Source organism: Notamacropus eugenii, chromosome 5 (genome assembly GCF_028372415.1).
Source record: "Notamacropus eugenii isolate mMacEug1 chromosome 5, mMacEug1.pri_v2, whole genome shotgun sequence".
Taxonomy (NCBI): Eukaryota; Metazoa; Chordata; class Mammalia; order Diprotodontia; family Macropodidae; genus Notamacropus; species Notamacropus eugenii.
In genome coordinates this window covers 234482342-234504690 of record NC_092876.1, presented here as the reverse complement: position 1 = coordinate 234504690, position 22349 = coordinate 234482342, and the positions used below count along the sequence as shown (strand labels likewise).

Genomic DNA, 22349 nt, shown 5'->3' with positions numbered 1-22349 from the left:
AGCATCAGTTCATATAATCTTTCCAGGCCTCTCTGGAAGTCTTCATGTTCATCATTTCTTATAGCACAATAGTATTCCATTACATCCATATACCATAATTTATTCAGCCATTCCCCAATTGATGGGCATCCCTTTGATTTCCAGTTTTAGACCACCACAAAGAGAGCTGCTATAAATATTTTCTACATGTGGGACCCTTTCCTATTTTTATGATCTCTTGGGGATACAGTTCTAGAATCAGTATTGCTGGGTCAAAGGGTTTGCATATTTTTGTAGCCCTTTGGGCATAGTTCCAAATTGATCTCCAGAATGGTTGGATCAACTCACAGCTCCAGCAACAAAGAATTAGTGTTCCAACTCTCCCACATCTTCTCCAGCATTTATCATCTTCCTATTTTGTCATGTTAGCCAATCCGATAGATGTGATGTGGTACCTCAGAATTTCTTTGATCTGAATCTCTCTAATCAATAGTGATTTAGAGCATTATTCATATGACTATAGATAGCTTTAATTTCTTCCCCCGAAAACTGTCTGTTCATATCCTTTGACCATTTATCAACAAGGGAATGACTTGTATTCTTGTACATTTGACTCATTTTTCTATATATTTTAGAAAGAATGTCTTTATCGCAGACACTATTTGCAAAAATTCTTTCCCAGTTTTCTGCTTCCCTGCTAATCTTGTTTGCATTGGGTTTGTTTGTGCAAAAACTTTTCAATTTAATGTAATCAAACTTATCTGTTTTGAACTTCATAATGTTTTCTATCTCTTATTTAGTCAAAAATTCTTCCCTTCTCCATAAATCTAATAAATACACTATTCCTTGCTCCACTATTTTGTTTATAGTATCAATCTTTATACCTAGATCATGTACCGATTTAGACTTTATTTTTGTGTACAGTGTCAGGCATTGATATATGCCTACTTTCCTCCACACTGTTATCCAGTTTTCCCAGCAATTTTTGTCAAACACTGAGTTCTTATCCCAGAAGCTGGGGTCCTTGGGTTTATCAAACAGTAGATTGCTATACTCATTGCCTACTGTGTCTTGAGTACCTAGCCTATTCCACTTGTCTACCCTTCTGTTTCTTAGCCAGTACCAAGTGATTTTGATAACTGCTGCTTCATTATACAATTTGAGATCTGGTAGAGTTAGGTCACCTTCCCTAGCATTTCTTTTCATTAGTTCCCTTGATATTCTGGAGCTTTTGTTCTTCCAGCTGAATTTTGATATTTTTTTCTAGTTCTACAAAATAATTATCTGATAGTTTGATTGTCATGGCACCAAATAAGTAAATTAATTTAGGTAGAATTGTCATTTTTATTATATTGGCTCAGCCTACCCACGAGCAACTGATATTTTTCCACTTACTTAGATCTGACTTTGTTTGTGTGAAAAGTGTCTTGTAATTGTGTTCATATAGTCCCTGGATTTGTTTTGGCTGGTAGACTCCCAAATATTTTATAGTGTCTACTCTAACTTTAAATGAGATTTCTCTTTTTATCTCTTGCTGCTGGGTTTTGTTAGTAATATATACAAATGTAGAAGACTTGTGTGGGTTTATTTTGTAACCAGCAGTTTTGCCAAAGTTGTTTATTATTTCAAGTAATTTTTTATTGATTCTCTGGGATTCTCTAAGTATATCATTATATCATCTGCAGAGTGATAACTTAAATTTCTTCTTTGCCTATTCTAATTCCTTCAATTTCTTTTTCTTCTCTTATTGCTATTGCTAACATTTCTAGTACCATATTGAATAATAATGGTGATAATAGACATCCTTGATCTTGTTGGAAATATATCTAGCTTATCTCCATTGCATATAATGCTTGTTGAAGGTTTCAGGTAGGTACTGCTTATTATTTTATGTAAAGTTCCATTTATTCCTATGTTCTCCAGTGTTTTCAATAGGAATGGGTGTCGTATTTTGTCAAAAGCTCTTTCTGCATCTTTTGAGATAATCATGTGGTTTCTGTTAGTTTTGTTGTTGATACAATCAATAATGCTAATGGTTTTCCTAATATAGAACCAGTCCTGCATTCCTGGTATAAATCTTACCTGTTTGTAATGTATTATTCTCATGATAAGTTGCTATATTCTTTTTGCTAAAATCTTATTTAAAATTTTTGCATCTATATTCATTAGAGAAATTGGTCTATAATTTTCTTTCTCTGTTTTGGCTCTTTCTGGTTTAGGTATCGAAACCATATTTGTATCATAAAAAGAATTTGGGAGGACTCTTTCTTCTCCAGTTTTCCCAAATAGTCCATATAGTATAGGAATTAACTATTCTTTAAATGTTTGATAGAATTCACTTATCAATCCATTCAGCCCTGGAGATTTTTTCCTAGGGAGTTCATTGATGGCTTGTTCAATTTCTTTTTCTGAGATGGGGTTATTTAAGTTTTCAACTTCCTCTTCTGTTAATCTGGGCAATTTATATTTTTTAAAATAATTACCTCATTTAGATTGTCTAATTTATGGGTATACAATTGGGAAAAGTAATTTCTATTTGTTGTTTTAGTTTCCTTCTCATTGGAGGTGAGTTCACCATTTTCATTTTTGACATTGGTAATTTGGTTTTATTCTTTATTTTTTTAATCAAACTGAACAAAGGTTTATCAATTTTATTGTTTTTTTCATAAAACCAACTCTTAGTTTTATTTATTAGTTCAGTACTTTTCTTAATTTCAACTTTATTAATCTCTCCTTTGCTTGTCAGTATTTCTAATTTGGTATTTACTTGGGGATTTTCAATTTGTTCTTTTTCTAGTTTTTTCAGCTGCATGCCCAATTCATTGATCTCCTCTTTCTCTATTTCATTCATGTAGACATTCAAAGATATAAAACTTCCCTTAAGAACTGTTTTTGCAGTATCCCATAAGATTTGATAGGTTATCTCATTATAGTCATTCTCTTGAATGACATTGTTGATTATTTGTATAGTTTGTTGTTTAACCCACTCATTCTTTAGGATTAGATTATTTAGTTTTCAATTAATTTTTGGTATATTATTCCATGGACTTTTATTGCATACAATTTTTATTGCCTTATGATCTGAGAAGCATGCATTGTCTATCTCTGCCTTTCTGCATTGGATCGTGAGAGTTTTATGCCCTAGCACTTGGTCAGTTTTTGTATATGTGCCATGTACCAATGAGAAAAAGGTGTATTCCTTTCTATCCTCATTCAATTTTCTGCAGAGATCTATCATATCCACTTTATCCAGAGTTTTATTCACCTCCTTAACTTCTTTCTTATTTATTTTGAGGTTAGATTTATCAAGTTCAGAGACAGGGAGGTTGAGATCCCCCACTAGTATAGTTTTGCTGTCTATTTCTTCCTATAGCTCCCTTAACTTCTCCTCTAAGAATCTGGATGCTATACCACTTGAAGCATGTATGTTTAGTAATGATATTGCTTCGTTGTCTATGGTGCCTTTTAGGAGGATATAGTTTCCTTCCTTATCACTTTTGATTAAATTTATTTCTGTTTTTGCTTTGTCTGAGATTAAGATTGCTACCCGTGCTTTTGTTACATCAGATGAAGCACAATATATTCTGCTCCAACCTTTTACCTTTACCCTGTGTGTATCCCATTTCAAATATGTCTCTTGTAAACAACATATTGTTGGATTATGGTTTTTAATCCATTCTGCTATCCATCTCTGTTTTATGGGAGAGTTCATCCCATTCGCATTCACAGTTATGATCACTATCTGTGATTTACCTTCTTTCCCCCCATTTGTGCTTTTAATTCTCCCTTCTCCCTTCCCCTCCACAATAGAGTTTTAATTTTTGACCACCCCTTCACAGTCTTCCCTTCCTTCTTTCAGCCCCCCTCACTTTTACTCCCCTTTACCCTTACTACTTCTTCCCTTCCTTTTAGCCACTCCTCCTCTTTCTTTCCCCCTTCCTCTCCTACTGCCTATAAAGCTAGTTAGATTTATATACTTAAGTTTGTTGTTCCCTCCTTGAACAAAATCAGATGAGAGTAAATATCAAACAATGTTCATCTCGGTCTCCTCTTTCCCTCTCCTGTAATATAATTTTGTGCCTCTTGCTGTGATGTAATTTACCATTTTCCACCTCCTCCTTTTCACACCTCCTGTTACAGTCCTTTTTCACTCTTAAATCACATTTTTATTATCATATCATTTATTTTATACCTGCTCTCTCTATGTATATCCCTTTTATATTTCATAACAAATATAAAATTCTCAAGATTATAAATATCATCTTCCCTTATAAGGATGTAAATAGGTTGCCCATGGTGAGTAACAACTTTTTCCCCCTGTTTACCTTTTTATGCTTCTCCTGAGACCTGTGTTTGAAGATCAAATTTTCTAGTGAGTTCTTGCCTTTTAATCAGGAAGTTCTGGAAATTCCTTATTTCATTGAATGTCAATCTCCTTGCCTGAAATATTATACTCAACTTTGCTGGGTAATTGATCTTTGGTTGCAGTACCAGCTCCTTTGCCTTACTGAATATCATATTCCAATTCTTTCAATCTCTTAATGTAGGAGCTGCAAGGTCCTATGTGATCCTGACTGTAGCTCCTCGATATTTTAATGGTTTCTTTCTGGCTGCCTGTAGGATTTTCTCCTTCACTTGATAGTTCTGGAATTTGGCAATGATATTCCTTGGTATTTTTAGTTTGGGATCCCTTTCGGGAGGTGAATGGTGGATTCTTTCCATGACTGCTTCACCCTCTGGATCTAGGACTTCTGGGCAGTTTTCCCTGGTGATTTCTTGGAAGATATTGTCCAGGCTCTTTTTTTCATCATGGCTTTCTTCTATCTTTTCATTCTTTAGATTTTGTTTGACTGATTCTTGACGTCTCATAGAGTCATTAGCTTCTACTTTGTCAATTCTAATTTTTATCAAATGGTTTTCTTCAGTTATCTTTTGCATCTCCTTTTCTATCTCTCCAATTATTCCTTTTCAGGAGTTATTTTTTTTCCAGTTAGTTTTTGTACTTTCTTTTCTATTTGTCCAATTTTCACAGTTAGGTTTTGTACTTCCTTTCTCATTTGTCCAATTTTCCTTTTTAAGGATCTATTCTCTTCAATGAATTCTTTTTTCATACTTTTAAAATCATTGGCCAGTTTTTCTTCTATTTCTCTAATTTGGCTTTTAAAATCCTTCTCCAGCTCTTCCAAGAGTGCTCTTTGTGCTTGCAACCAGTTCAACGTCCCTTCTGAAGTTTCAGATGGGAGTACAGTCTCAATGCTGATCTCTTTGGCATTAGTGTTTTGGTCTTTGTCCCCATAGAAAAATTTTATGGTCTTTTCTTTCCTGTTTTGCTTCTTACTCATGAGGATGATAACCATCCTTTTCCTGGCTTTTAAAGTAGACCTCTGCTTCTAGGGCACAAGGGGCTCTGTCCTTCAGTTCTTGTGCTTTGATATTGAGGCTTCGTGTGTTGTGTCCTCTGGTTCTTTTATCTAGAAGCTAAAGTGCCGCACCTTACCTGGTGCTCAGCTGGCTGGTGTGAGAAAGCAGAGGCTAGGTGAAGTCTTTTTGTGTTTCCCTGGATTTACCCTGGAGCTAGCTTATTAAGTGTGGGGTAGGGGTGGTCTGACCACAGGAGATCTCCTCTGCTGAACTAGATCATAGGCAAGCTCAGTGGTTGGTGATCCCAGCTGCCCTAGTGTCTTCCTGATTCCTCTGGGGTCCTGAGGCACACCTGGGGTCCTGGTGTTGATGGTTGCGGGGCTCCACCTCCCTGGGGCTCTGGATATCTCCTCCTGGTTTGGTGAGGTAGGGCTGTGTCAGACAGCTCCAGTCCTGCTCTAGTCCCCTTTAACCACAGCAAGAGGGACCCTCCTTAGTGATTTTCCTAGCCTCACATGCTAAGAGACTGTTTGCCCCTTCTGCTGATCCCACTGTTCCAAGATTTTTCTGGGGAAATATTTTATGGTTCTTTCAAAGTCAACAAGGAGAGGGGGAGAGAGCATTTACCGATCACTTCACCGTTTTGGCTCTCAGAAATTCAAGTAGGTGACTTGCAGATATTTATTCTGTGGACTGATAGTCTCAGGAGCAGCTGCTGTAGATACCTGGGGCTCTGCAGCTCTCACTCGCTGAGATCTGCTGGACTCTTGTCCTGGGCTGATATGCTAGATATTCTGCAGTGCAGTCTCTGCCTCATACTGCCTGGGGCTTCCTGCTTGGTCCTGCCACAACACTGACACATTGGTACAGCCTGTGTGCTGTGTGCTCCTCCAGCTTCTTGGAACATATCCTTCCCTTTGACCTTCCAGTCTGTCCTGGGCTGTGAATCTGCCCCTCCAAAATTTGGTCAGATTCTCTTTTTAGAGGTATCTGAAGGAGCATATCTAAGAGCTTAGGTGAGTAGTTGCTCCCACTCTGCCATCTTGGCTCTGCCCCTATCTTATACATTCTTCTCATTTTTCATTCTTTTGATTTTGTTCTAACATTTCTTGTGACAAGGAATTATTGTGTTCTGTTTTTGCCATTCTATTTTTCAGGTAGTTCATTTTGTAACAATTTCTAACTTTTATTCTCATCTCCTTATTCTCCTTCTGATCTTTTTTTTTAAATCTACTTTCCATTTAAGTTACATTTTTTATCTCATACTTCATTCTTTCCATACACTCTTGAAGTCTTTGTGGCTCAACCATTCTTTTCTCTGAGGTTTTATTTGTATTTTTTTTTTGGTGGAGTTTCTCTCTCATTATGGATTTACCTCTTGGGCTTCTCTTTACCTATAATATTTCTTTCCTATATTTTTCTTATATTTGTTTCTGTCTTTACCTTCACTTTCTGGATTGGGACTTTGAGTTAAAACCAAGATGCTTTATTGCTTTACTCGCTGGCTTTCATTGCCTTTCCTTCCAGTGTCAGTGTTGGCCTTTATACCTTTCTATCTCCATCTCTTTGCAGAATTTCAGTTCCATCTCTTGCTATTTCTTTTGGAGGCCCTACACAGATTTAAGTGTTAATAGTGGTTTCAGGCTTATAAAACATCACTCTGTCTAGTAGATACATCAGATGATTCCTTCTGAGTTCTGAGACAGAAGTTGCCTCACCCTGTCAACTGTGTGATGACTTATAAGGACTGTCTTTGTTCAGAATTGCTGCTGGAGGCAGGCCAAGAGTATCAACTGTCTTTTACCTTTCCTAGCATATCCCTGCACAGCACACGGGCACTGTTCAAAATTCATGAGCTATCAGGTGAGGTCCACCGCACCCTGAGTCACCCAATTTATAGTATCCACAGACTTGAGGCCCTGTGATAGCTGTGTGGATATTCCTGTTCAGAGGGCACGTGGATTTTAGGTCTTTTATTTTATAATTTTTTAAAATAATATTTTGGGGAGCAGAGCCAAGATGGTGGAGTAGAAAGATGCATATACTCTAGCGCTTCCCCCACAACCAAAAAATACTCGTAAAAAATGACTCTCAACAAATTCTAGAGCAACAGAAGCCACAGAACAAGAGAGCAAAAGAGGTTTTCAGCCAAACACAACCTGGAAGGTTGACAGGAAAGGTCTATCTCACAAGACACTGAGTGGAGTGGAGCTCAGCCCTGGCCATGCATCACTGGGAGGAACAGGACCTGAACAGTCCTCTGGGGCAGAGTTCCCAGCAGGAGGGGTCCCAGATACCTCAACCCACAAGTGACAAAGAAAGCTCCAAAGATCAGTGTAAGATGGCTTTCCCAGCAGGGCGAGAGGGGAATGGGGTTCCTGACAGCAGCAACAACAGACTGCAAGGAGCTATGGTGGCAGGGAAGCAACTGTTCAGGCAGTTCAGCTTAAAGCCTGTGGTGGTAGGGAGCAGCTGATCTAAACCTCAGCCCTCAGTGACTGCCCCACTCCCATTCCAAACCCAAGGGGAATCGAGCAGCTGAGTCAAATCTCAGCCTTGAACAGGATACTGGGGAGAGAAAGGGCAATAGGATGATCCTCTTGACAAAGGATTCAGAAGTCAAGTAACTGGCTGGGAAAATGCCCAAAAAAGGGGAAAAAAAATAAGACCATAGAAGGTTACTTTCTTGGTGAACAGGTGTCTCCTCTCATCCTTTCAGGTGAGGAAGAACAAGGCATACTGTCACAGCAAGTCAAGGCCCCTGCCTCCAGGGTCTCAAAAGTAAACTTTAACTGAGCTCAGGCAATAGAAGAGCTTAAAAAGTGAGTTAGCAGCTTGCTAAAGGAAAACCAAAAAAATGCTGAGGAAAATAACACCTTTAAAAAGAGGCCAACTCGATTGGAAAAAGAGGTCCAAAAAGCCAGTGAGGAGAAGGAGGCTTTAAAAAGCAGAATTAGCCAAATGGAGGAGAAGGTTCAAAAGCTCACCAAACAAAATAGTTCTTTAAAAGAGAGAATTGAGTTCAGGGAAGCTAATGACTATGATATAAACCAAACAGTTAAAAAACAAAGCCAAAAGTTTGAAAAAATAGAAGATAATGTGAACAAATCATTGGAAAAACTGAGCTGGAAAATAGATCCAGGAGAGACAATTTAAAAATTATGGGACTACCCAAAAGCCATGATTGGAAATAGAGCCTAGACATTATCTTCCACGAAATTATCCAGGAAAACTGTCCTGATATTCTAGAACCAGGGGGCAAAATAAATATTGAAAGAATCCACTGGTGGTCTCCTGAAAGAGATCTGAAGAGAGAAACTCCAAGGAATACTGTGGCCAAATTTCAGAGTTCCCAGGTCAAGGAGAAAATACTGCAAGCAGCTAGGAAGAAACAATTCAAGCACTGTGGAAATACAGTCAGGATAACACAGGATCTGGCAGCTTCAACATTAAGGAATTGAAGGGCTTGGAATAGGATATTCCAGAAGTCAAAGGAACTGGGATTAAAACCAAAAATCACCTACCCAGCAAAACTGAATATAATACTTCAAGGGAATAAATGGTCATTCAATGATATAGAGGATTTTCAAGCATTCATGATGAAAAGACCAGAACTGAAGAGAAAATTTGACTTTCAAATCAAGAGAAGCATGAAAAGGTAAAGAAAAGGTAAAGAAAAGAGAAATCATAAAAGACTTTCTAAAGCTGAACTGTTTACATTCCTACATGGAAAGAAAATATTTGTAACTCGAGACTTTTTTCAGTATTTGAGTAGGTGGAGGGATTGTACATACACACACACACACACACACACACACACACACACACACACACACACACACATAGACAGAGAGTACAGTGTGTGTGGAATCAGAAGAGATGATATCCACAAAAAATAAAATAAAATAAAAATTAAGGGGTGAGGGAGGAAAATACTGGGAGGAGAAAGGGAGAATTGGAATAGGGTAGACTATAACTCATAAAAGAAATAAGAAAAATCTTGCTCAATGGAGGAGAAAAAGGAGAAGGAGAGAGGGGGAAAGTGAAGCTACTCTCTCCACATGTGGCTTAAGGAGGGAATAACATGCTCATTAAATTTGGTATGAAAATCTATCTTACACTACAGGAAAGCAGTCTAGGAGGTGACAAGTGGGTGAGAGGAATAATAAAAGGGAGGGCAAATGGGAGATGGGAGTAAACTAGAAATAAGCACTTTTCAGAAGGGACAAGGTCAAATGAGGGAATAAAAAAACAAGGGGGGATAGAGTAGGATAGAGGACAACATAGGTAGTATTACACAACATGATTATTATGGAGGTCTTTTGCAAAACAACACATATTTAGTCTGTATTCAATTGCTTGCCTTCTCAGTGGGGATGGGTAGGATGGGAGGGAGGGAGAGAAATTGGAATTCAAAGTATTAGAAACAAATGTTGAGAATCATTATTGCATATAACCGGGAAATAAGAAACACAGGTAATGGGGTATAGAAAGTTATCTTGCCCTACAAGAAAAGAGAAAAGATGGGGATAAGGGAAGGGTAAGGTGTGATAGAAGGGAGACTGCATTGAGGGAAGGGTAATCAGAATGCAAGGCATTAGGGGATGGGGATGGGGAGAGATGGGAAGAAAGATGGACATGTTACAAAGTGATGTAAAAGCAATTAGTATTAAAACAATTGACTGAATTAATTACTGAGACTAAATCAGAGACATCTTTAGTTTGGGGAAAAGAATTTTAGTCTCAGTTTCCTAGAGGCAGGTAACCTTGGGTAAAATTTGGCATTGATGGAAAAGTTAAGGTTTTAATGGTAAATTTGATTTTATGGATTGCTATTTAATCAAGAACTAGAGCATGTATAGAAAGGCATGTAAGCCACTTAAGACTTGCCTCAAAAGATGTTCCTTAGCCAAAGTGAAATTATAATCATATTTGAAACCTGGTTATTGGAACTTGCTATTTTAAGATTCTATGGGACTATTAACTGATGACTGTTCTTCTGAGTCTAATTCCAGGTATGGGTAGCAAGAAAGGTGGTTTGAGCCTCCAATCCATTATGCCAGTAAACCTGTGAGATGCTGGTATGAACTGCAAAAGGTGATCGCATGGGAAGGGTGGGAGGGCGGCTGTTCAGCCTGGGCTGAGGTAGGATTCTCCAGACTCAATTTCCCCACTGACATCTGGCAGACTTTAAGTCTGACTGAATGCAAGTTGACAATCTACTGCTGCCTGGAATGGGCATGAAGTTGGGGAGATATTGGTTCCCTGCAATGTCCCCACTCTTAGTGGCAATTTCCTATAGTCAAAAGGTTTGTAAGCTTAATACCAGAACCATTAAATTATAGATTGTTGGTAGGGGAACATCTGAGGTTAAGTCTAAAATTAAGCTATAAGGCTTAGGACTTTAGACCAACAACAATGTTAGGGTCCTTTAATTCTTAGTAATAGTGTGGAGACAATTAGGTCAAGGGCTTGGGAAGTTAGCATACATAGTTACTATTTGTGTCTCAGTTGGTTAATGTTAAAAAAAAATTTGTCTGTGGTCTATATTGTAAATGCTTTAAAAGAAGTATCAACTGACCAAAAGTTGGAATTGTTTTATGTGATATGAACTGTGTTAAAAATGAAAAACAAAAAAAAATAGTATTTTATTTTTTCCCCAATGACATATAAAGACAAATTTTAACAGTCGTTTTTTAAAAATTTGAGTTCCTAAATTTTTCCCCTCCCTTTATCCTTCAGGCCTTTTACTGAAGCTCACACCCTGTACTTTTGTACATGGAGGACCTTACCATGAACTTGGTTTTCTTGGGTTCCATTTTACATCTTTTCTGAAACATACATGGGGGAACTGGGCTCCTCTACCATTTTTCTCAACCCTATTACCATCCTAACTGGAAAAGCAACTCTTGCTACTTTGCATAAGTCCTCTAGGTAAGGTAAAAGCTATTTCCTTACCACAGTGTGTCTCAGTTTCTTTTTCTGTTGAGGAAACAGAAGAGCCCTGGGGAGATAATTTGATACAGGCAATTCTATCTAAGAATGGAGATGTGTTTCTTGCCATAGGTTTGGTGACTTTGCAAAGGATAAACCTCACAGGAGACAATTGAGAGGAAAGTTTTTAGTCCAGTAAACAAAGCAGAGAGAGAGCAGTTGAGAAAAGAATTCTAAGCAGAATTCAAAAGGCAGCCTTGAACTCCTCCCTGACTTCAGTGCTTCTCAGGGTTATCTTGCCTGAAGGGAAGAGAGGTTTCTCATCATTAGCTGAGAAGCTTAGCTTTGAAGCCTGACAGAGCATAGATCTAAAAATTCATTGACATTCGTTGTAATACTTGGCTGAGAAGACTGAAGCAATTGTATAAGATGGCTCAGTAAAAGGGGGAATGCAATGCAGACAACTCTGAAGATGATCCTTTAACTAAGGAGGTCAGTAGCTGAGCAGGAAAAGGCAACTAGACCCAAAGGCATGTACTCTCTTCTCTGCAGTGGAGAAGGTGGGTAGATAAGAGATCTGGTGAGAGGGCTGTGTTGTTGTTAGTATATAAATTGTCAAACAAGAGAAAGCCTGAGGTAGTAGACTGAAGGCTGTCCTTGGACTTGGAAGACTTGAATTCACATCCTATAGCTAACATATATGAATCCTGGCAAGAAAATGTACTTCTCAATGCTCAAATCCATTTCCTCAAGTCAGTTACCTCCAAAGTGAGGGATATAAGAAAATCCACAAACCTGAAAGAATATCCCAAACTATTTCTTTTCTTTTCTGGGGGGAGGAGAGGTAATTGGGGGGGAGGGTAAGGGACCCATCTAGTCCTGATTTATACTAAAATCCTCCTAACTCTAGGGCCTGTGGTCTTTTCACTGCATCAGCTAGTTGCCCCTCAAACTGTATTTATTTTTTTACTAAAAATATAAAAACAAAATTAAATTTTTCAGTTATGAAATCTGCAGATTGCCACTCATTTCTTCATTAAGTAGGGCTGGTTGTTGAATATGGTTGTTGACATCCATGATTCTGAGGAGTAGGACTGCCCTTGTTGGGTGGATTGGCACGTGGGGTGATTGAATTTGTAGTGCTTTTAATGAGTAGTGGTTAAGAGAATTAGAATTTTGGTATGTGGTCAATCTTCCATTTATCTAATGGATTTGACAGACTTTTGGCACACTGGCTGTGTGCTGCTTTTATTACTAGCTATTTCTAGGTAATTCATTTGTCAGGTGTCAAACTCTTTGCCTATGCATTTCTCCTCGTTGTGGGTTTGAATCCTACAATTTTGGGTCTGAAGGCAGAGGGCTAAGTGGAATGGGGAAGGAATGCTGTATTTCTACTATTCCACTCCCACCTCCTACCTTACAATTGATTGTAAGAGTGGTTAATTGAGTTCTCCAATAACCAGTCCTGAAATTTGCCTTAAATCCAGAACACTTTCCCACCACCAAAAGCTTGAAAGTAAAGTGGCATTAACCTAATTCCCCACCAAGAAAGTGACTCATTATACTGAAAGGCAAACATGTAAGAGACTCCCCCTTTTTCTAGGACATCCAGTTTCCTCACCTTTAAACTGATAGACATTACAGAAGTTAGCATAAAATATCCATTTCTATCCATTACACTGTGGTACTTTATCATGGATTCATTTCAACAAAATTAAACACTATCATTCCATCAAAAAGTGTAGACATCTAACACCACACTTGAAATGCCAGAACAAGAGACAATTCACAAGCTTCCTAATATGCCACACACACCTTCTTTCTAGGTTTTAAGGGAGTAGATTTCCACTGAGTTGAAGATACTGAAATAATATATGCCTGTGTGATATCTGCATCTTTGGCATTCATTTTTGTCTACAATTGGAATCAGCCTTTCCTTTCCTTTCCCTTCCCTTTCCTTCCCTTCTTTTCCTTTCTTTTCCCAAAACCTTAAATCTACTACACTCTGAAGCCTATAGATTGGACAGCACTAGGCCTCTGCACAAGCTCCACTTAAGGGCTGTTTTCTGGAACCCCTTGGCTTAAGAGTGATTATCAATAGTAACCGTGGCTGTAGCTCTTTCCCTCCCAGCCTGATGTAGCCATTTTTATTTGCCTCATTAAAGGGGCCATCCCCTGATTACTCCTTAAACAGGCCTATTCACTGAATGAGCATTACCTCATCCTAAGTGAGTATCTGAATAGATCTTGGCTTAAAGGGGCCAAGGTCTCCCATTGCATCCTGGGCCATCTGCAGTCATCCTGATGAATATCTGGTCACTGGATCCAGATGGCTCAGGAGGAGAAGTGAGGTTGGTGACCTTGCACAGCCTTCCCTCACTCAAATCAAAGACAAGTGCAAGTCATGTCATCATTTCTCTGATGGCATGGTCTTCTTCAGCAACGAAGGACAAATACAACAATCTGTGAGTAGACCCAGCTGCCTGAATGGAACCCAGGTAGATGGGTAACTCAGCTCCTCTTCTCCTATCTATCTTTCCTTCCCCTTCCTTCTCCTCTCCAAAGTAAGGTAAATTTGGATGGTCAGAGGATGCCCAGTTAACTTGGGGTTTACTGACTAGATTTCTTCCTTTTCCTTTCCTTTCCTTTCCTTTCCTTTCCTTTCCTTTCCTTTCCTTTCCTTTCCTTTCCTTTCCTTTCCTTTCCTTTCCTTTCCTTTCCTTTTCTTTCTTTTTCCTTCCCTTCCTTTCCTTCCCAAAACCTTAAACTTACTGGTCACTACAATGTATTGCCATTGCTGTTTTTTGTGCTGGGGCTGATTGCATCACAAAGAATGTTATTCTTTATTTCCACGGCAGCAGAGAAGGTATTGTTGCTAGGAGGTATCACTGAGTAGAATTTCCCTTATGGTGTGTTTCATGAGGGTGATAGGCAAGTGCAGTGACTTGATTTGTGGTGTGCTTTTGGTGAGTAGTGGTTTGGAGAATTTGAATTTTAGCGTCTGATCAATCCCCAGTTGATTGGAATTTTGAGACATCTTGGGACACTAGGAATGTGCTTGTTTTACTTACTGGCCATTAATTTTCTAGTTGTTAAATAGCTGCCAAGCTCTTTGTGAGTTCCTTTTTCCTTGTTGAGAGTTCAATCACGTACTCTGAAATTTAGAATTGTAAGGGCAGAGGAGCTGAGGAGAGTGGGGAGAGAGGTGATAACTTCTGCTATTCCACCAGAATGGAAAGGAACTGTTGGATTTGTGCTGAAGGAGAAGACACTGTGAGGGTGATTGGATAATTTTGGGACCATGAGGCAGGAAGAGATTGCATTTGGCCAGGAGCACTTTGAGATGAATAGTCTTGAGGAGAATCAAAAATCCAAGAGGAGAAGAAGCAAAATGAATTGTTCCATGTTAATGGGGTAAAATTGGAGAAAAAAGACTAGGATTCATGAAGTAGGATCTGAGGAATGGGAAGAGCAGAGGCAAGCAGAGCAGAAGAATAAAAACAAGAGCTGAAGATGAAAGGAAGATCTTGGGTGAATAACAGGAGAGCCATGAAGCCTGGAAGAAAAGGACAGTCATAATGATTAGAAAGAAGAGGAAAGCCAAGAGGTATAATAGCAAAGTAAGAGGTTTTAAGGGATTTGGTACAATGACATGAACAAACCTGCTTGTGAAATGGAGGGTAGAATTTAGAGAATGGAAAGAAAGTTAGCTGAGGCTAAAACAGCCCCCTCAGAAGAGACCTAGAGGGTGAAGCACCCCTCCAGACTCATACTCAAACCTGGCCTCACTCTGCCTTACCATGCCGCTGGATTCACCTCTGTCATCTAATTGTCATGTTCATCATTGGTAGCGGCGGTAGGAAGGGTCCATCCATCTCTTCTCCTTCACTGCCCTGGCTACTGTCCTCGCTGCTTTGGCTACCAGACTGAGTTCCTGAAAGGAGACTCCCATCAGACTAGCCCTGGGCATCTGCCCTCAGGCACCCAGAGGTGTGCACCCAGAGACTCCAAGTCTCAGACCTTCCCCCCTCCTCAACCGGCCCACCTTCACCTTCTCCCCTCACTATCTCACAGAGATACCAACAGTTTCACTCAGCAAAAGTCAAGAAAAGCCTAATTAAGATCACTAACAAAACCAATGGACCCAGATGAATGTCTGTGAGCTTAGGTTGTGACAATCTCCAGGAGTGTCCATGATGGTCCAGGAAAAGGCTGCTCCCCAGAACTTGTGGCATTGTTCATTCAAGCTCTCCTGGCACCCACGATTCTTCCAATGCTTCAGGGCAGCTGGGGGAAACTGAAAACTCATCCAAAGCAATGAGACCTTGCTCAGTTAGCCTGATTATTTTCCAATTCCAGTTTCACAGGCAGACAGGAGCCAGTCAGTACCTTTCTGTAGCAATTAATTGAAAGGTTATTTCCAGGAAGAATTTTGAAAAGGGAGAGTGGTGATAAGCAGAAGAGTGCCTAGAGTCTGGTGTGTATATGTAATGCATGGACCATCCTTATATTGAAGATAAGCAAATTCAATGTGCCTTTATCATCATTTACTTGCTATAAGTATCACGTTATATAGTTATAATATCAGTTCCTTTGGACTTAATTTCCCTTCACCAAATCCAATGGCTATTTTAAAATCACAAATATAATGAAGAATTAGAAAGTCTATTTGGATATATGAGGTACATTGAGAAAGTAAGAATTATTTTTGGAGAGAAGAGGGATGAATCTCCTATGACAAAAGGATTTTTTTTCTATGAATTCTTAATCAAGAAATTGAGAGTCCCCTAAGTAGAATTCATGAATGTTTATAATTCTATCTATGATGTAAATTTAGTTGACCCTGTCTTTTTAAAAATGTTTTAATTTCCCATTCAAGTGAGGTCTAGGATTGCCCTGTGCAACAAGAGTTAATCAGGAGGAGGCAAAGAATGCAAGGAATGAATAAATTGGATTTATTTTCTTTTCAAATTGAAAAAGGTGAGTTATGAAATTTATTTTTATAAATTTTTATTTTACATGAGAGTTAACCCTGGTGTAATGGATAAAGAGCAGGCATTTAGACTTGGGTTCAAGTTCCCCATCTGATATTTACTGCGTTTGTGATCCTGGTCAAGTCATTTAACCTCACAGTTAATTAATAAAGTATAATTTTAAATGAGTCCACAGCCTGGATCTCCACAGAAACATCCAGGGGCCACCTCACTCCCTTGCCCAGTAGAACCCTTCCCCAAAAGGGATACAGGAACTGCAGCTACCTCCTGCAATCTGGGACCAAAATCAAAGCTCTCATTTCCAAATTTTCCTTGCCATAGGAACTCATTGCCCAATACTATTTTGCATACTTCAGATCAGCGACAGTTCTGGTTAAACAGACTCCAGCAGACCAGCCTGGAAATCATTATGAATAATACTGTTTCTAGTAGATTGCAGACTTCTTAAGTCCAATTCCATGTCTTGATTTATTCTTGCATTCTTTTGAGGCCAAGGGTGGAGTAATAAAGGTTTATGGCATCAAGTTTAATCAAGTTACAAATGGCTAACTTCCCAATGAAATTGTAGAGCTCAAACCCTTCACAAGCTGGGAGATCTTCACTCATCTGAAAGGGTATCTTGGTATCTCAGCACTGCTTGAAATACTTTGAAACATCACATGAAGTTTTTGTGCTTCTAGATGAAAAGGGACTCGGAATCCTTATTCGTCTCTTCTATGACCTAGCAGACAAGGATGAGAAGCAACCATTTGTCATTATCCTGGAAATTGTCGAAGGAGGAGCAGCACATAAATCTGGAAAGTGAGCTTGGAGATGGCCTCATAACTCTATGGGACTTAGCTTTGTAAGGGGAACTTGGGAATGTTTTGAACTGAACCATTTTAGTAAGAATATACAGGTTCTAGGCAAAAAAAGAAAAAAAACTAAAAAGGTCATAGATATGTCTCTATAAAGTGTTCTTCACAAAGTCACCTCTAACAATATTTCCCTGACCAAACAAGCATTGAAACTAAACAGACCCTATAGCAAAACCAGCAAAGGCTTCTATATCATCCCAGCCCTGCACTTCATTTGGAAGGCCTTCAAGGGCTCCAGAGAACCTATCCAATACATACACATATAGTTTCCCAGTCTTTTGAGTTAGTTGAGAAGGTAGAATAGCCCTTTCTCTTTGGAAGTAAACATGAGCAGATAATTAGAGTTTTACAGGGCTAGAAATCAATTCCTACTTCAAGGCCAGGCTTCCTGGACATAGTACTTATTTGTACTTACAAAGTAGTGCAAAGAAACAATTCATAATCAATTACTTGAGAAAAGGCCACATTAAGAAATTCCAACATGTTGCCAAGTATTCATAGAAATTGTATCTATATGAATAGTATTCATAGAAATCAAGTCCATATGAATATGTCACATGATATGAAACTCTATAGTATGTGCCCACATTTGTGGTACAGTTCTGAACTCTAAAGTCAGACTTTGAGCTGAATATCTTTTTCTCACAAAGTTTTCCAAATGAAACTTCTAACCTTCAATATATTAAACTGAAGGAAAATATCAGTGTTCTCTTACTAAGTCAAAAATCTTCTTGATCACAGTTCACCTCAATATACGGAACCATTTCTGTATTACCCTTATTCCTGTCTTCTTAGAACTTCCCCTCCTCCCTCCTTCAATTGCCCTTAACCAGGATATACATGACTGATACATAACTAAGATGCTGTCATCCCAGGCCCAGTACAATTCTTTGTTTTTTGGTTTGAGGACATGCATTATTCTCTCTGCTCACTGTTATCAGAAGTGCCTTCTACTTGTTTGTCAATTTGACAACAGATTCTTTCTAAAACACCTCTCTCCTAATCTAGGTCCTAGATTTTTTATATGAGACTTAAAACTTCAGTGGAATAATTGATTCCAGCTTCTGGTTAGTCTATTTGCATTTTGATTTAGATGGTATGAAATGCAATGAAAATGAAATGGAAACAATATCCATATTTTATGGTGGGAGGCATTTATGTGTGTGGATTCCTTGTATCTCTGTCTCAGTTGAACATTCTTCACTAAAGTCCATTTCTGATGCCTGTTAGTGAAAGGGAGATGATTCTGAGTTCTGAAAAGCAATACCAGAAGAGGGTGTTTCTGAAATTTCTGACCAACTTGGAAAGGATCTGACCATGGAGCCAGTGACTTACTTCATGTCTGTTATACTTTGAATAATCTAAATAATTATTTCATAGAAGGTGATCCCCAAGTTGGTTACAGGGTGATGAATTTGACCACCTCAAACTTCAGAACCTCAGAAACTACTAGCAATTTGTCCAGAGGCTGATTTTTATGTTTATAAAGGGGTTGTATTCATACCTCTGAAACTCATAGGAGCATTATCCTCTGAAAATATTTTACTAATAATGTGAATGGTGGTCTTTGTATTTTTCAGGTTCCAAGTATTCGACCAGATCCTTAATGTAGATGGCACCAATCTAGTAGGATTATCCAGAGAGCAAATTGACTCGGCTTTTAAAAAAATGGGACCTAGTGTCTGGTAAATGCATTGTCCTACATTCATTGTGATGCAAAAATTGCTGTTTTATCTTCTGTATTGGAAATTTTATTCAAATTATATGAAAACAGCAAAAGTTGGAGAAAAGATAACTGAATAGCATTTCTCACCCCAGCTTTTTGGTTTTTGCTGTTAGATATGAATGACCTTATTTTCTCTAACAAATAATGGGATTTTTAGGATCCACTTATACATTTTGGTCAGAGTGTCCAGTCAGATCTCCCCAGCAAAAATGGAAACCTTTATAGCCAGCTTTATACTTTGAGCTTTTTTTTATGTCTATTGACTTATTTTTAGTATTCTATTAAGTATCCTATTAGTATTCTAATTAGTAATTAAATACTACTGTAGTCTAAAGTTTGTTTTGGAAACCTGAAAGTTCAAATTTGTCTATTCAATTTGTTCCTATTACTATTCTATGAAAATGAAACTTAATGGGGTTATTATGTGAGTAGGATTCAAATTGGAAGAGAGACACCTGAAAACATGAAGCATTTACTCAAACACCTAATGAAAGAGGAAGAAAGGAAGAGATGTCTCCTTAATTCAACCAAAAACCAGGTATTAAATGAAATACCTACAAAGGATATAAAAGCTCAATTTGTTTCACTATTCCACATTATTAAAAATGACTTCTGTCTAAAAAACAAATCTCTGTTGCTAGGTTCAACAGTCTAAAACCTGCTAGTAAATACCTTGAAACTCATCACGTTGGGTTTGTTTGTTTTAGAAAATTGTATTGATGCATTTTGTTTTTGCATCTAGTCTTTTCCAGATTTACACCCATACAATCACCATTGAGCAGTTCCCTAGAGTAAAAAGATACATAAATATATACATAATTAAACAGTTCAGCAAAACCTGCCTACATAACTTCATCTGAATTCTGCATTTATAGCCTGCAGCTACTCTACCAAAGGGAAAGAACTATGTTTCATTTTTTTGTTTTTCTGAGAGCTAGGATCTTTCAGTACAACTAATAAGAGAATGGCAACCTTTCAGTGTTGTTTTCATTTATATTAATTTTAGTTATTTGTAATATTCTCTTTGTTGTTCATACTTCATTCTTCATCAGTTCATAAAAGTCTACCCAAGTTTTTCTGAATTCTTCCAATTTGTCATTTTCTGAAGCACTGAAATGGCATTCCCAAGTTAACACTGATTTCTTTATGTTTCAAATCTAATGGCCTTATCTCATGTCTTATTCCACCTGTTTTCTCTGCAACCTTTGACCCCACCAATAATTCTCTTCTCTTGGATAGTCTTTCCTCCCTGAATTTTTCTGATACTATTCTCATCTGTTTCTTCTCCCTGTCTGACCACTGCATCTCAGTCTCTTTGTTGGAATTTACATCCAAATTGTTACCACTAACTTTGGGTATGTTCCTTAAAACTCTGTCCTATTCTCTCTCCTCCCTCTATAATACCTTTCTTGGTGATCACATTAGCTCCCATGAGTTCAATTATCATCACCCCACATATCCAATGTCCTGCCAAGTCTTGCCATTTCTACCTTCACTACATCTTTCTTATATGTCCCTTTTCTCCATCTAGTCAGTCATCATTTTGGTACAGGCCCTCCTCACCGCATCCCTAGACTAAAGCCTTTCCTTACCTCAAATTTACCCCCATTCCTACCCTCAACTGCCAAAATGATATTCCTAAAACCAAGCTCTGACTATATTTCTGCCCTATTTAATAAAGTCTAGAGGCCCTTGGATCAAATAAAAAATCCTGTGTTTAGTTTTTAAAGTCCTGCAAGAAATGGTCCCTTTCCAACCCTTCTAGTTTTTTTATGTATTATTTCCCCCTGCCCCCTGCCCAGTGTACTCTAAAATCCAGTGAGACACTGGGTTTCTTGCTCTTCCTCATATACCACACTTCCAGTTCCCAACTCTATGCCTTCTCACTGACTACCCTTCCCCCCACTACACACACACATCCTGGAATGTTCTCTCTACTTCCTTCTACTTCTTGGCTTTCCTGACTTCCTATAAGACTCAGCTCAAATTCTAACTTCTGAAGTAGTCCTTTGAAAGTGCTCCTTCCATGTGCATGGCCAACCATGACCACACTTCACTAATGCCTTTCTTATGAGATTATTTTCCACTTATATTCTATAGAAGTGTTATGTACAATTTTTGGTATGTTGTTTTCCAATTGAACATGAATTCCTCAAGAACAAGGAACCATACTTTTGCCTTTCTTTGTAACCCTAGAGCTCATCACAGTTTCTGGCACATAATAAATGGTTAATAAATGCTTCTTCACTGGCTAAACATATCACATTATATTAATAAATCACTATTTGTTCAATCTCCATTCAATAAGCAGATATCTACTTTGTTTCCAGCCAGGAAAATTTGACTGTTTGTATGGAACCTGTTTTTCACTTTTGTCTTTGACCTTCTTGGAGTACATAATTCTCATAATGGAGTTAATGATTAAAAAGGCATGGACATTTTAATGGCCTTTCTTATATAATTCCAACTTTTTCCCCAGAATTGTTAGATTCATTTCAAGTCCTCCAACAACATAGTAAGAGTTAGTCTATCTTCCCATAGCTCTTCCAACATGTCTATTCCATATCTTATAATTTTTGCCAACTTGATGTGAACTGAAAAAGCAGTTGGTTTGACCTATTTCTCTTCCTATTCACGATGCAGAGCACTCTTTTCATGAGGTTGTTGATAGATTTAGTAGTTCTTAGGAAAAATTTTGCTTATATTGTTATCGATGACTTATCTACAAGGGGAGAGAAGACTTTAAAATACCAAAGTCTTATAGATTTGTATGAATTTTTTACATATCTTGAAAAAAAGCAGACCTTTAACAAAGAAATGAAGTGCAAAAGATTATTCCATCTTATAGTTTCCTGTCTTGTTAAAGTTGCATTGATTGTGCTCATATGAAATTTTATTAATGTAATATAGTTAAAATTGTCTATTTTTTCTTTTATGATGACCTCTATTCTTTGCTTTGTTACAAATGTCTCCCCCACTCATATCAATGAAAGAAACTTCCTTCTATTTTCCATGATGCTTAAATATTCCCTTTTATCTTAAGGCTGTTTATCCCACTGGAGCTTATTATTAAATAGTGTATAATGCTATTTGAAAGCTAATTATTGCCTAACTGCTTTGCCATTTTCCCTACAATTTTTGTAAAGCAGGGAGTCCTTTCCCCATTCTTTCATGTTCTTAGGTTCATTGAATACTGAACTTCTGGGTTCATTTGCTTCTAAGGTCTTAATTATCCATTCTGTTCCACTGATCCACCCTTTTTTTTTCTTTAACCAAATAATTTTGATGATGAATGCCTTATGATACAGTTTGAGATATAGTAATGGTAGGTCTCTAATTGCTAACTATTTTTTCATGTTTTACTGATATTCTTCACCTTTTGTTCCCCAACAATCTTCTAATTGTTACATCTTACAGTCTTTTCTCAATCTTCATAGTTTTTTGTCTCTCTACCTCTTTTTATACTGTGGATTTTCCTTTCCATATACAGATTCCATT

The 22349-nt window shown here is 37.9% G+C and overlaps 1 protein-coding gene across 5 annotated transcripts; it reads left to right on the top strand.

Annotated features, from left to right (window-relative positions):
- Positions 1 to 11167: 11167 nt before the first annotated feature.
- On the top strand, positions 11168 to 19521 carry LOC140505870 (neurabin-1-like). 5 transcript variants are annotated; one of them, XM_072612337.1, is made up of 5 exons: positions 11168 to 11274; positions 16154 to 16254; positions 16949 to 17069; positions 18706 to 18810; positions 19284 to 19521. In XM_072612337.1, the coding sequence occupies exons 2-5, from the start codon at positions 16206 to 16208 to the stop codon at positions 19504 to 19506; spliced, it is 498 nt and encodes a 165-aa protein (XP_072468438.1). In that variant the 5' UTR covers positions 11168 to 11274; positions 16154 to 16205; the 3' UTR covers positions 19507 to 19521. The 5 variants fall into 5 exon arrangements, with proteins under 5 accessions (XP_072468438.1, XP_072468439.1, XP_072468436.1 ...); XM_072612335.1 differs by lacking the exon at positions 11168 to 11274 and adding an exon at positions 11501 to 11766; XM_072612334.1 differs by lacking the exon at positions 11168 to 11274 and adding an exon at positions 11501 to 11834.
- The last annotated feature ends 2828 nt before the right edge of the window (positions 19522 to 22349 follow it).

Excerpts from the sequence above, each read along its gene's own strand:
- LOC140505870 (XM_072612337.1), top strand. The coding sequence starts at position 16,206 with ATGCAAGGAATGAATAAATTGGATTTATTTTCTTTTCAAATTGAAAAA. Across the intron at positions 16,255-16,948 it reads TTCTTTTCAAATTGAAAAAG|ATGAAAAGGGACTCGGAATC; the intron begins GTGAGTTATGAA and ends TTGTGCTTCTAG. Across the intron at positions 17,070-18,705 it reads GCAGCACATAAATCTGGAAA|GTTCCAAGTATTCGACCAGA; the intron begins GTGAGCTTGGAG and ends TGTATTTTTCAG.